This window comes from Suricata suricatta, chromosome 4 (assembly GCF_006229205.1).
Source record: "Suricata suricatta isolate VVHF042 chromosome 4, meerkat_22Aug2017_6uvM2_HiC, whole genome shotgun sequence".
Taxonomy (NCBI): Eukaryota; Metazoa; Chordata; class Mammalia; order Carnivora; family Herpestidae; genus Suricata; species Suricata suricatta.
This window is the reverse complement of record NC_043703.1, coordinates 14,378,986-14,393,936: the sequence shown is the minus strand read 5'-3', so window position 1 is coordinate 14,393,936 and position 14,951 is coordinate 14,378,986. Positions and strand designations below refer to the sequence as shown.

Here is a 14,951-nt window from a genome sequence, read left to right as displayed (position 1 = left end):
TGAGAAATCCCGTGGCATCTTGTGAGCAGCGGGAGGGAACCATTAGCTGATGGGATGGAGTAAGGAAAGCTGGACCGTGAGCCGGGAGGGGAGGTGCACAGGCTGGGCGGGCACTCCGCGGCCCATCCTGGTAACTGGGCCCCCAGAAGAGTGTGGAGCAGTGTGTGTGTGTGTGTGTGTGTGTGTGTGTGTGTGTGTGTGTATAGATAATACCTGCAGAATACTTATTTAATATAAAACCCATTCATGCAGTTATCTAGACCTTGGAGTACATAAGCCTATGAGCTGAAGAACAGTTACTTTAGGTAGTAATCTTTAGAAGTATGGCAGTGGACTTCAATTTTAAAATGTTTAATATTGATAATACATGGTATGCTTTCTAAACTTTAAACTTGATAGAGATAGATCGATAGATTGATCTATTGATCAGTCGTTAGTTTTCAGGTAACTGGATTATTATGGCTGCTACCACTCATGTTAAAATGAGGAGTAAGACAATGTGTTTGAAAAAGTACTATCCAGCTGTCAGAGAGCTGGCTCCCGGCTCTGTGACTTTCAGCAAGGTCATTTCGCTCCTCTGGGGGTCGTACAAGGAGATATGTTTTTTCATTCACGAAATACTTTTTGTTTTGTTTTCAGAGGTGCTGCATTTTGTGTTTTTTCCAGTCCAGCATGCCCTGATTTTAATTATTACACTCACCTCTTTTCGTCCTGGGTGAAAAGAGAGCCTGAGGGGAATTCAGAAAAAATTCCATACCCTGGAGCTCATGAGCCACCGAGAAGGCAGTGAGCCGCAGAGAGAGAAAACGCCCATCTCTCAGAAATGACAACTAAAAATATATTGCATTGGTTGTATTTTAAATCTTTTACTTAGCTAAGGCGTCCTACGTAAAAGAAGAAGGAATGATGATTAAGAGCTTGAGGTTCGGAATCAAACCTTATGGGTTTCAGATCTTGGTGTTAGTGTTTCCTTAGCTGAGGTCTGTGGCAAGTAGTGTAATTTCCCGGAGCTTCAGGTTCCTCATTTTACAAATGAGGATTGAATGTAATCACACACAAAAAAACCCAAAAACAAAAACAACTCTTCACACACACACAAAAATGCTAGTTCAGTGAGCTGACAGTAATACTAGTTACTGTTGTAGACATTCACTTGAATGACAGTGGTGTGGATCTGGGTGAACAGGTAATGTTTGCTTGGCAAAAACATGCTCTTCGACGCCGTTGTTAAATTTCATTACACTTTGCTATTGTTACTTGCTTAATCTCTGACCATCCTCACTGGACTCTGAGATCCTGGAGACCAGAGCTGTCTGTCTCTCGTACATGTCAGAACACATGATGAGCACGGTGCCTGCTGGGACATGGCTTCTGTGGCGATGGCCTGGGTAGGTTACCTGAGCTTCCCGTGGCACATAAGTTATAACAGGGGTTCGGATGCAAGAAAGACAAAAAATAGGAAGTGCGAGTAAAAGGGCTTCTTCAATCCATTCCCTCAGATTACCGTGAAAGTTACAGGGCTGAAATAGGAGTTGAAGTCTGAGATGATCAGAATGGAGGCCTCCAAGTGTGGTACTAGCTCTCTAGGACCCCAGGCACAGCCAGGCCAGGCGGGTGAGAATAATTTCACCCAGTAGTTCAGAGGGCGGTTTGTTTGTTTGCTTGTTTACTTATGTCTATTTTTGAAAGAGAGAGAGAAAGCCCAAGTGGGAGATCCAGAATCTGAAGCCGCCTCCAGCCTCAGGCTGTCAGCACCAGAGCCTAATGCAGGGTTTGAACCCACAAATCATGAGATCATGACCTGAGCTGAAGTTGGACACTAAACCAGGTGTCTTCCAGAGTCTGGCTCCGGCTGGTCCAGGGCTCCCTGAAGGAGGCAGCAACCTTGGGAGAGATCCACACAGTTTGTTTCTTTCTTTCTTGGTCACCAGCCTGGCATCATCTCTGTCTTTCTGGCATCTCTCTGGTATTTCTCTATCTTGCCAGGTTTGGGGCCTTTATTTATAGACTTAAGTGTTAACATGACATCAAAAAGTGGAATTTTTACAAATAATTCTCAGTGATAAAGATGCTTTGAAAAGGGTGCAGAAACAGGTTTTACAGAGGCATTTTTTTTCAGAACTATTCTAATTACAATGAGGTAACTTACACATCATAGGATAACAGGATATTCTCAGTGAAAAGCAGATAACATACTCATTTGTTTGAACCAGTAGTAAATCCTACAACTAAGAAGATAGCAGGATGTTTTCAGGGAGAAGCAGTTAGCAAACACATTTTATAACAATAATGCTAAGATTCCTGCAAAAACAAGGCTAGGAGGCATTCTGTTTGGCTCACAAGAGGTAGAATGTATTCCTGATGGTTAGTAGATAAATCTTTTGTCAACCTTGTTCTTTGATGTTGAAGGTGTAAGCGCCATAGGGTGAGGCTGGCCTTTGCATATGAGTTTAAGCTGTAACTACTCTTACCCATCCTCACAGTGGTCACCAAATTAGCATATGTATGAGCAGTAACTTATGCCTGGCTCTTGTTTGTTTCTGTTTCCTAAGTTAGGCTCTTTATCCTCAGGCCATTGTAAATATTATTCTTGTGTTCTTTAACCCCTTTTATTATCCATGTCTTAAGTTTGTGAAGCTCAGTAGAAGAGCCTTTGCAGTACTCTGCAGTGCTTTGTTTAACTTCCTCTTTATAGAGGTGGGAATGTGCTTCTTCCCATGAGGTATCTGTGTGGGGAATATCGGTCTGATTTGGAACATTGTGAGGCCTAATCAATAGCAATAGGGTTAATTAATTTCACAGGAGCAGTAGTAGCAGAAGGAGATGCCACTTTCCACCTCTCATGGCAGGAGCCATGCAACGTCTGCCATTTCCTTACTGTGACCGTGTCATCCAGCAAGGCGGGTGCGGCTCCCAGCAGGTGTCCCAGTTCAGAGGAAATTTTAATGCCTTAGATCTTTATGGGGGGAAATTTTAAGTGTTTAATCTATATATAAGTAAAGTTTTCCCGTATTTACTAAATTTACTTTCAGTTACATAAATGAATTAAAGTCATATAGGCAGCTTTTGATTAGTCCTGTCAACTGAGTGGATTATTTGAGATACTCTAAAATCAATATTTTGATCTGTAAAATGGAGTTCTGTCCTCACCCTGACAATCATGGACCTGTCTGGTGCTAAGCAGATGTAGAGCTTTCCAGAATACTGAAGAAATGTTGGCAATCATTACAGCCCAATAAAGAGGGCACGCTTTGAGTGGGGAAGCTGGTGTGGGGCTGGAGGATATTGTTCATGAAAGAAAGCGTGCACCGGAGCATCTGAAGTTTGGTAATCCTCGGAGGTGTTGAAGTCAGCTTCTTAGCACTACCAAAAGAGTGGAGAAAGATTTCCCAGGCAGAGACTGAGCTTCCCAGTCAGTGTCAACGGAAGCATGCTCTGGAACAGATTTGAGGGGATATTGCATTGCTCGCTCTCAATCCTGTCTTTCAGTAAGACCAGCCAGCTTTTGCCAGATCACACACACTGATAGGTGCGCCTGTGAGCCCTTGCTGAGTAAGTCGGCCATGCGTCTCTATATAGAGACCATATTTACTGACTTAAAGAACATGAAAATATATTAGAAGTCAGGAATAAGTAAACCAGGGTTTTTAAAAAAATTTTTTTTTAATGTTTATTTTTGAGAGAGAGAATATGAACAGGGAAGGGGCAGAGAGAGAGGGAGACACAGAATCCAAAGCAGGCCTCAGGCTCTGTGCTGACAGCAGGGCTCGAACTCATGAACTGCAAGATCATGACCTGAGCTGAAGTCAGACACTTAAGTGACTGAGCCATCCAGGCGCCCCGAACCAGTTTTTAATATGAGACAAACTCATGATTCTTGCTGAAGTTTCAGGGTGGTTTCAGTGAGTATAAAGACACAAGTTGCAACATTTGTCTTGCCTGAGTAATTTATCCTTTGATTTGTGACGACACCGTGTACCTGTTTGCGTGCTCCTTTGGGCGAATTCACAGTGCCAAGCCTTAGTTTATGATTTCTATCACCGTCACCCCCAACTGACCACTATTAATAATTAGAGACTTATTTTTAATCAACTGTAGTACCCAGCACTGGAATCCTATTTTAAAAAGCTAAATATTTTTTAAGAAAAACCTCAGGCTGTTGCTTCCGTGGGTGTATAAAGAGGGATACTAAAGCATAGTTTTATTGGGAGCGAAGACAGCCTGAACTCGGATGGGAGGACCAACGTAGAGAAGGACAGCAAGTCGCATTAGACAGGAATCCCACAGCAATGTCCTCCAAGGAGAGATGCTCAGTGCGCTTACTTTCAGCCGTCCGCAGAGAAAGCCTGACGGTGGGCATCTGGTTCCAGCTTGTGGTAGGACTCACAGGTGTTTTAGAGACGTCAGATGACCTGCGTCAATGCCCTGGCAGGCAGTCTGCTGGTTTTATGTGCATAACCGTGTTCAAACATCATAAAAGAAGAGCTGGTCGTGGAAATCCAGGATATCCTTTTTAAATGGATTGCACGGTGTTCAACGAAGGCATCTTTTATGAAAGTGAATTTTGCACTCTTGGTCTGGCCAGCCCTTTCTCATCAGTGTGTTCACCCTCGAGTCCCCTCGGGCCAGTGTTTCCGTGTAGGATGAGTGCTTCCCCCTCCTTGTACTCGCTCCAGGCTGGCACCTGGGATTCCCAGGGAAGGCAGCACGACAGTGAGACCAGAAGGGACCACGGGCAGCACGTACTGTGTGCACCACCTCTTCCCAGTTGTGAACCCAGGCTGCGAAACGGCCTCCGGAGCTGGGTCTGAAGATGAGCGAGTGGCCCTTAGCTTCCTGATCTCCTGTTAGTGTTGCTTCCTGCATCCCCAAGCTGGCGGTCAAGGGCACTCTTCCATTTCCATTCCTGCAACTCAGACCGCAGCAGAGGGCCTGGCTGTGCCTGGCTGGGAGTTCAGTCAGCGGTACGGCACGTAGAAACAGACGAGGCAACACTTGGGAAGGGCGCGGGTGGTGGGTGCATGCCAACAGCTGTCAGGACCGCAGTGAGACTTAAACCTGGCCCTGCACCTGCTTTGGGGGGCCGGCCAGGGAGGGTGCCCCCCAGGGCTGCCTTGTCCCTTCTCAGCCTCACCTCTTACTTTTCCGTCTCACCTCTCTCTGGATTCTGCATGACCAAAAGAGACTCATCCCATCTCGCCTTCATTTCATCCTGAAAAGCATCAGTAGGTTGGGGATGGTATCCATCAGTTTCTGCCTGGCAGTGGACGTCCATGGGCCAAAAAATCTTGAGGATGGCTTCTTTAATTTAAAAAAAAAAAACTGCTCTATTCTTCAGAAAAAGGACAGGCAAACATGAGAACACACAGCCCCTAACATTTTGGCATGCTTCTCTCATTCCTAACTTGTTTTTCTGGGTGAGTGTTCCTCCCCTAAAAGGATTGCCTCAGGCCCTCCACAGTGAGTGATTTCCTCTCTTGTGCTCCCGTAGCATTATTGTCCCTTTATGTGGGGATGTCCCCCAGGCAGCAGCTGCCTTGTTTATCTTTGCATTTGCTCCAGGCATAAGCAGAGTACTGTGACCAGCCGCAGACTTTTTAGGGGCTCTGTAGAGGAGGAAAAACTCAACTTGTTCCCCCCGGACTCTTCTAGGTTCTCAGCTGAGACCCTATAGACTGCCAAAAGACAGTTTAATGGGAGAAAAACAGATGGTCAGCATGTGCATCGTGCATGCCTGAGGGAGCGCCCGTGATGAGTAACTCAGAGGGCCAGTTAGAACTTGGGCTCCCGTGGGGTCCTAACGAAAGAACAGTAAGCTCCCAGGTGACCAGGGGAAGGGCCTCTGCGCTTCTCAGGCGGCAGACTGTGGGAAGGCAGATCTGTGGAGGACCTAATGGAGACTGGGCTCGTAAGTGAAGTGTCCTGACGGTCCTGGTGCGTGTGTGGGCTGGTCAGAGTATGCTGCTGGCTCCGGTGGTTAACTTCTGTCTTTGCTGGTAGGAAGCGTGGAGGACACAAGGGACATCTTCACAAATTTACGTCCTGCTCTTAGGCAAATGGGGAAGGGCAGAGAGCTTTTCCTGTGTCTTCTCAGTTGCTTTCAACTCAAAATAACCCTCATGCCCAAGTGGCCTCTTTGGGGATGGCATATTCTGGTGATCTTCAATACCTTGCACAAGATTTACAAGTAGATGTTTATGAAATGGAATAAGGCTGAAAGCAAAGGCAACCCTCCATTTTGTAACCGGAGTCCGCCTGAATAACTCTGTGTTGGGGAGCCTGCGGGGCTCAGTTGGTGAAACATCCAACCTGGGCTCAGGTCATGATCTCCCAGTTGTGGGTTCGAGCCCCACATTGGGCTCTCTGCGGTCAGCACAGAGCCCACTTCAGATCCTCTGTCTCCCTCTCTCTTTGCCCTTCTTCTGCTTGCACTGCCTCTCTTCCTCTCTCAAAAATAAATGAAGGTTAAGAAAAAAATTTACCCTGTGCAGCAGAATAAATAGATGGAAAGTTCTGTGAGCCTTAGAGCTCAGAGGAAAGATCCCGGTTGAGTCAGGAGGCCTGGGCTCTGCCTGCCTGCAGGGATCACTTCCGCTTCCGTTGAGAGGTTGGGGAGATACAGTCAAGCGATGGCCAGAAAATACTTTTGAGTAGAGTTTAAAGCATTGTGCAGATACAAGGTGTTATTACTTCTTCTACAAACTCCAGGGGCAATTTCTGATGAGCATTTAGTAAAGGTTGGCTCGTTAGTTGTAAGTACTGTTTACTCCCCAAAGAAGTAAGCTGTAATGCGTGTGTGATGCTTCCTCACAGGTATGAATTAGGAGCCGCTCTGTTTATTGGATGGGCGGGAGCCTCACTCTGCATAATTGGCGGTGTCATATTTTGCTTTTCAATATCTGACAACAACAAAACACCCAGGTATGAAAAAGAGATAAGAATGACCTATTAAAGTTGTTACAGGTGCGGTAGATTCTAGATCATTCACACGATCCTTAGAAACGTCGAAAAACAAAACACAACAAACAAGAAATTTCCAAAAACTAGAATTGGCAGAAGTTAGGAATATATGGTGAATATAATGTTCAGTACAGTAAATATATTGAATAGAATACATACTTCCTTAAAGTTAATTTAAACAACCAGTTCATCATTCTTAGATTCCAAAGCTATTTCTGTAGGCAGAAAGATGGATCCTACAGAGGGTATATTCTTCTCCTTGACCTCATTTAACGGAGGCAGAAATTACTGATGAAGGTCACTGGGTCCCCCGGGGTCCAGGAAGATGGGTTTTAAAAGAGAAAAAGAAAAAATGCACAAGCCATGAGTTTCCCCTGCTAGGATTCCCAGAGTCCCACTAACCGGTCAGAAATGGCAGTGAAATGTTTGGGGGTGCAAGAGAGAATGCTAACTAAAAGTAATCAGGGAGGATCTGAAACTTGGCTGGCACGGAAATGGGGGAGATGGTTTCTGCCCTCCTTGGAAACACGGGACCTACCGCACTGTGTTTTGCCTTGCAGAATGGGATACGCATACAACGGGGCCACATCGGTCATGTCTTCTCGGACAAAGTATCCTGGGGCAGGAGGAGATCTTAAAACCACAAACCCAAACCCTTCAAAACAGTTTGATAAAAATGCCTATGTCTGAAAAGAAAACCTCCGCGAGCTGTCTTACCATAAAAGCGAACTGTTCACACGCAAGTGATCCCTTTGAAGCCCTCCTGTAATTCACACTGTTTTTAAAACATGAATTTGGAGAATTTGCTGATTGTATGGATGTAAATGTTCTGACACAGTTGTATACTAATCATTTTCTGTTGTGGCTTTCTATACAAAATAAACAGGTTATTTACAGGATTTGTATATATTTTATACATTTATAGAACATGTATTTAGCACCACAGGATCAAGGATTTGTAACGTGTCCTTAATCATTCAGACACTGCTGTCTTTGCCCTCATTCCTTGTTTCTTTTCCTTTCTACATTAAACAGGTGTATAAGGAGTGGTATCCTGGGAATGGCATGGGGACAATCTGAGCCCAGTCCTCAAAAAATGCGTGGGGTGAGGGGCACCTGGGTGGCTCAGTCGGTTGAGCATCCAGCTTTGGCTCCGGTCATGATCTCACCGCTCATGGATTCAAGGCCCTTGCAGGGCTCTGTGCTGATAGCTCAGAGCCTGGAACCTGCTTCAGATTCTGTGTCTCCCTCTCTCTCTCTGCCTCTTCCCCTGCTCACGCTCTCTCTCAAAATAAATAAACGTTAAAAAAATTTTTTTTAAAGATGCGTGGGTTGAATGGACAGGTTACCAGTTGCATCGCGCTGACGTCCAGTCTCTTACACCTGTCACTACTGTGATTCTCCGCGAGCGCTCAAGGGAGGGCTAATGCGGCCAAGACGTTACAGCCCATTGCCTGGCACATCCACCTTAAATAACTGCTTGGGCGTCTCTGATTCAGAAAGTAGGTTCTTGGGCAGAGCGTCAGCAGGAGCCAGGTGAGAGAGATTTGGGGCATGCCTGACTTTGGAGCCAGCACAGACCCCGGGGCCTGCTGGGGGGCACCTACTTTGGCAACACAGTTGTGCCAACTTAATTGTACTTTAGGATTAAATTAGAAGTCCATCACGTTTCCCCAGCTCTCCATCAGGAGTGAAGAGCGGCAGACCTGGAGCTTAGAACCCGGGTGAAGCCTGCTCTTGTCGCTTTCTCGTTGTATGGCCTTCGGCAGGTTACTTAATAATTCTTCTTTTCTCACATCTTTTTTTTTTAAGTTTATTTATTCATTTAGAGAGAGCGAGCACAGGTGGGGGAGAGGTAGAGAGAGGGGCAGAGAGAGAATCCCAGGCAGGCTCTGCACTGTTAGCACAGAATCCGATGCAGGGCTCCAACTCCCAAACCATGAGATCATGACCTGAGTGGCAGTCAGACACTTAGCAACTGAGTCACCAAGGCGCCCCTCCTTTTCTTACATCTTCAGGATGAGGATTATGATAATAACTGTGTCTCACAGTTGTTCTGATGAAAGGAACTAATGATGTATGTTAAAAAAGCAAAACAGACCCAAGGTCTATTATATAAGTATCTGATAAATAAGTACCTGTTAAATAAGTATCTGTTAAATAAGTGTTGAAGTAACACAGTGGCCCCTGTGCCTTTGCAGGCAGGACATGGCTTTTGTGTGTGGCTTATCTCTGTCCTACTACAGGAAAATTTAATTGAAAGCACTTATATCCAGATTGAGTACATCTGCATAAAATTGCCTGGGGTAAGTGTTAGAAAGGAGGCTAGTGAACCGACCAGGGGGACAAGTGAAAGGGACCTGGGGACAGGCCAGGACAGGGCAGAGGCACAATAAATTGTTGGGACTTTAGCTGTGTCACCACTGGGCAAGCCTCACCCCCCTAACAAGGTCAGTGTAACTCAGAACTCGTTCTTTAATGAATAACTCACCCACAGCCATAGTGATGTAATGGAGGGTTTTACTTGAAAGGTTGGCAAATTGAAAAAGAGATCCAAAACCCAACAGACTGTTAGTTAAAATGTTACTTTTTCTTTTTGGAAACAACAGTACAGATAGTACCACAAAGTATAAAAAATGCAAAAAACACTTGATATGAACTTTCAGACCATTGACAATTGTTAAGAACGGAGCTAATTAGTTTTGAGGTATTTTATAACGTGGTTTGGGCATTTGAAAAAAGTGGAAAAAAACCTACATACACATACACATACACATATGAATTCATTAATGACTCAATCTTTTCTATTCATATCCTGATAAACTGACATTTCAAACAGCAACATTTTATTCGTAAAATATCCAAGGTAAAGCGTATACTGCAGAAATGGTGGTTAAAGTTCTAAAAGAATTATTTAATAGCAACATGCTTACCACGGCTCACAGCTGCGTCTGATGCAGGTGCTTCTGGAAAATGTAATTGGCGTGGGCCTCGCTATATTTTTATAATTCTAAACTTATTTCTATATGAAAAATAACCATTCTACTGTTAAGATTTCACCAATTCCACGAATTCGATTTTAAGCATACTAACAGAATTTTATGATAAATCACTTCCAATGTGACAATGTATATAAGAAAGGTATAAAAAAAAAGTTAATTCGAACCCAAACTGGCTAGAAGTTTAAAAAAAATTCACTTAAAAATTAGTTGAAAAAATACACTTAAACGCTAGAGTACCGTTCTGAAGAAACGTTTTATGACTTCAATGACACGTTAGTTTTAAGCAGCAGAAATCTTAAACACCTTTGTATGCTTCAAAATACTGTTGGCCATTTTTGTTGTTCGGTCCTGAATGAGGTGCTGTTACAGAGCCCCTTGTTCTTTGACTCCACTTCTTGTTACTGTAGGAAACACCGTCAGGCAGGAGCACTCGAATCCTGTGGGCGGATGGCCGAAATCCGTGGGCGTCTGGACCGTCTGACGCTGGGGCTGTAGTCACACGTCTGAAGAGTCACTCCAGTCGGTCACGGTCACTAAGCTGCTCCTCAGCGTGCTGGACTCATCCTGAGGTCCTGCGGAGGGAGAGAGGACGAGAGAGAGGCCTCAGCGGTCAAACGGGCACACGGATGAGCCTGCACGTTTGTGTAACTGCGGTGTCCGAGTCTGGTCACCCATCCACACGCCCCGGCACCCGCAGGCCGTGGAGGAGGCCATGGAATGGCCGCGTCTCCGGGACACCCTCGCTGGACCCTCACGTGGGGGCTTCCACTCAGCGTCTCTCCTTCCCTGCGCTCAGCACAGGGTCTGGGTTCTGACTGTGCTCGAAAATGTTTTGTCATTGTTACGGACTCCGAGGGGTAGGTGTAAAGAAAGGAGAATAAAAATTTTATAATAAGCCAAGTAGGAATTAAATGGTAAAAAAAAAAAAAAAAGGATTTTCTAGGGTGCACCGGCTTTAGTATGATGTTAAGAAGTGTGTTGAGCCACTAAAATAGTGTCGTGCAGAGATCTCGACTTGAGTGTCCTGTAGACGTGTTTTCTTCAAGGGGTGGGAGGTCGTGGCAGGGGGAGGGGACAGGGAAGGCACTCCGAGCATCCCCGTGGCCCCGTGTACATACAGTCACTGTGATGTACACGCGGGCGTCAGGTCGTGACGGTCAGAATGAACCTTCAGACAGCGCAGGTGACCTAGCATGAGACACACTGTGGAAGAAAAGGCACGGCTCGCACTCTGGAGGAGAGAAAAGGTCACTTGAGGGGCAGACCTCGCAGTGGCTCCTCTTAGCATCTTACAGAGTGAGGTGGCAAGGGATCCTGATGAAAGTGGAAAGGACAGATGGGAGACGTCTGCCGGTATTCAAGTTACACACAGGGGCCTGAAGACCCTGAGGAGGGGTCATGAGACGTGCGGCGAAAGGGAGAAAACGAGCCAACCCCCAGCTGTCTTAGCCGGACATCAACACTTAATGTCTCCAGTTGATGAGTCTGGACACTAGCATAACCCCCGACTCAGATGTGGGGGTCCTCGAGGTACCACACAGACCCGACGGCAGGTGCCGCAGGAGGTGAGGGGGGCCCAGAGAAGCCCTTCAGTGCCCCGCGGCTTTCACCAGGGGCAAGAATTTCTTTGGCTAAAATAATATAGACTACATTTTATAATTCTAAAAATTAAACATATATTGAGACTTAAGTTCCTGGACTTGGCCAGACGCTAGGTCTCATCCAAGAACAATGTCAACTCAGGGTTTCACTTGTAATTCATCCCACTGGCTATGATGTTGCAAGAGAAATCTTTCTTCAAAAAAAATAAAGAGAAACATTTGACATGGGAACAGAGTAATACAGGAAGATTGCTGGAAGAACAGCCCCACTCAGGTGTGTGATCAGAGATTCTAATTTCTGAGAGGCCTCTGCATGATTATTCGTATGGGCGTTCTCAGAACTAATATTAAAGTAATAAAATTGAAATCCAAAGATTAGGCCCAAATTAAATAAATATATACAGATCAGAAGGTGTGCACACTTAGTCCTTTTTAAAATAACATAAACATCTGGGGCGTCCAAATTTGGCTCAGGTCATGATCTCACAGTTTGTGGATTCAAGCCCTGCATCAGGCTCTGTGCTGACAGCTCAGAGCCTGGAGCCTGCTTCTGATTCTGTGTCTCCCTCTCTCTCTGAACGTCACCTGCTCATGTTCTGTGTGTCTCTCTCTCAAAAATAAATAAATGTTAAAAAATTTTTTAAATAAAAAATTTAAAAAATAACATTAAGCCTCAAGATAATTATATGCTATATTAACAAAGCTTAATTAGATATTTATAAGGAGGAAATGCAAATGGTTGGAAAATGGACCGAGATCCTGCAAGACGCAAAAGCAGCAAACCTTCTCCCTTTGGCCCCTTGAGATTAGGTGCAGCCCAGGCGTTTGGCACTTGAGGACAATTTGGCTCATTCTTCAAAGGCAGAGGTTCCTTCTGTTCTTTCCCAGTTTTATGCCCCAAAGATTTTTCTTCCTCTAAGGATGATATGTCCCAGTCATCATCATCCGCATCTGTGCACTAAAAGAAATGGAGAGGCATGAACGTTTCTTAAAGATGCGGCACATGTTAGCGCCCCGGTTAGTGTGGTTCTGTTGGCTGGACTGAGCTGCTGACACGGAACGATGGGAATTTGGGGAATCTCGGAGGATCGCCCATCTGGCCGTTTCTGGAAGGCAAGGAAACAAACTTGGAAAGCTCTGTTTTGAAAGCAGACAGAACCATCTCTTTTATTGTTTTTCGGTTTCTGTTTTTTGTTTTTGTCATGGAAATGTATGTTTCTTGCCTACTCTACCAACCTTGAGTTTTGAAGAATCCCAGAAACCCTGCGCTGTCATTGTAAAGTAAGGGTGCTCCCCAGCTAGGCAGGGTCTGGGGACTGGGGACTTTATCTCTGTGATACTGTGACATTGGACTGCTTGGGACGTCACACAAGGGCCCCGCAGAAAAGGCCCCAACTGAAGGAACAGCGCCCGGAAACAGAGCAGGGCTCTCCATCCACAGACACACTTCCGGTGTCCTGGGGTTGGGACCGCTCCGTGCGTGTCAGAGCCTCTCTCCTCCATTCAGGGAGGAGAGCTCGGCCTCCACCCTCGCCTCTCGGATGCCTGTCTCCACCAACGCCAGCTCCCAGGAGGGGCCAGACCTCGACAAGTCCCTGTCTTACTGTCAGGTGGTGCTGTGGACTCGATCTGAGGCCGCAGGTTCTAGTCGGTCCGTTTTTGGGCACAAACAACTTAACCCCTGCACGTGTCAAGCCAGGCATGTGACAGCCCTCTGAAAACCTGTAAGACTTGATAAGCATACGGTGCCTTATTACCAGTTAGCATTCCAGTATCTCTAACTCTCTATGGAATGGAAAGAAATCCAGTATGGCCAACAAGGTAAAGTAAAAGTCTCAACCTCTAGCTATGCTAAATAACTAGATTTGCTTAATTAATAGTTCACTACAAAAAGAAACAATTATTAAGGTGTATTCATTAGAGGGTGAATTTCTCAGTGCACGTCTAGCAAGCAAAAGTGATTTCACCTTTAGTTCTTCTTTTAGTTCTTTCTGGATGAATGCCTCAGCAATGTCAGTGCCACCAAATGGCTTATTCACATTTCCATGATTTGAAATGGTCTTTTCAACTTTTTCGGTTAACATTTTAATGGAGGTTCCTACGTGACCAACAGAAAATAGGTACAGTTAAAAAAAATCATTGTCTATGTTTGGTTCCAAAATAACTTTATAGGCGACTTTGAAAGAATCTAAGCTTTGCAAATAATCATATTTATTAAATTAAAATCAACTGATATATTTTGGGGGTTGAAAAAAGTTACATTAATGCCCTTATAATAATTCCTTTTTTTAATGTTTTATTTTTGAGAGAGAGAGAGAGAGAGAGAGAGAGAGAGGGAGAGAGACAGTGTGAGCAGGGAAGGGTCAGAGAGATAGAGGCACAGAATCTGAAGACAGGCTCCAGGCTCTGAGCTAGCTGTCAGTACAGAGCCTGATGCAGGGCTCGAACCCATGAACCATGAGATCGTGACTTGAGCTGAAGTCAGACGCTTAACCAATTGAGCCACCAAGATGTCCCAATAATTGCTTTTAAAAAGATCATAGTCCCCAAGACTAGAAGCAATGAAATGTTCACTGTAAATCAAAGAAGGATGGTCTCATTCAAGTTGTGGTCAGAAATGTTCATTTCAGTGAGGTGGTCTGTGTAAGTGGAATATTCATGTGGGTATTTTCAGAAACAATATTATTTTGAAATTAATTATATTTTACATAATTACATGAACATATATGAATTGTAAACAATACGATAAATTAATTATATCTGATGCGTTTAAAATGTATAATGTTGAAGCTGAATTAAACAATTTTTTTTTAAGAAATGACTATTATGCCCCACTTCTCTTCAAATTATCAGCAGTCCCACACGTGGCTCTTCTGTTCCTCTAGAGTGGCCCTGTCTCCAAAGGCAGCCCCATCTACAAGAATAGCCACTCTTCCGGGCACCCAGTGTATGGGTTGAGTTGCATCCCTTCAAACACATATGCTGATGTCCTCACCTCCAATATTTCAGCATGTGATCTGATTTCCAGATAAGGCCTTTAAAGGGGTAATCAAATTAAAGTGAGGTCTTTGGCGGGGGATGTAATCCAGTATGACTGGTGTCCTTATAAAAAAGGGAAATTCAGACACAAAGATAGACCAATGCGGGGAGGGGGGCAGGTGATGTGATGGGACACAGGGACCGGACAGCCATCTACAAGCCAAGGGCAGAGGCTCACACCAGATCTTTCCCTCGTGGCCTTCACAAAGAACCAACCCTGCCACCCTTGATTTTGGCCTTCCAGCTTCTGGAACGGAGACCATCAATTTCTGTTTTAAGCCACAAGGCGTGTGGTACTTTGTTCCAAAAGCCCTCGGAAACTGACACACTTAGACATCCCCCACTCCTT

The 14,951-nt window shown here is 44.9% G+C and overlaps 2 protein-coding genes across 5 annotated transcripts in view; one reads left to right on the top strand and one right to left on the bottom strand.

The window, feature by feature from the left end:
* The window catches only part of CLDN10 (claudin 10), a 121,086-nt gene extending 113,227 nt beyond the window's left edge, over positions 1-7,859 (top strand). Inside the window, exons 4-5 of the mRNA XM_029938418.1 lie at positions 6,814-6,921; positions 7,521-7,859. Of these exons, the coding sequence (XP_029794278.1) occupies positions 6,814-6,921; positions 7,521-7,650 (238 nt within the window). The 3' untranslated portion in view covers positions 7,651-7,859. The remainder of the gene's footprint in view (positions 1-6,813; positions 6,922-7,520) is intronic.
* Positions 7,860-9,463: 1,604 nt separating this feature from the next.
* DZIP1 (DAZ interacting zinc finger protein 1) overlaps positions 9,464-14,951 on the bottom strand; it is a 52,406-nt gene continuing 46,918 nt past the window's right edge. For all 4 annotated transcript variants that reach the window (XM_029936529.1, XM_029936531.1, XM_029936532.1 and 1 more), the window contains 3 exons: positions 13,531-13,661; positions 12,347-12,521; positions 9,464-10,534 (listed from right to left, as the gene is read on the bottom strand). In XM_029936529.1, coding sequence (XP_029792389.1) covers positions 10,458-10,534; positions 12,347-12,521; positions 13,531-13,661 — 383 coding nt within the window. In that variant the 3' untranslated portion in view covers positions 9,464-10,457. The remainder of the gene's footprint in view (positions 10,535-12,346; positions 12,522-13,530; positions 13,662-14,951) is intronic.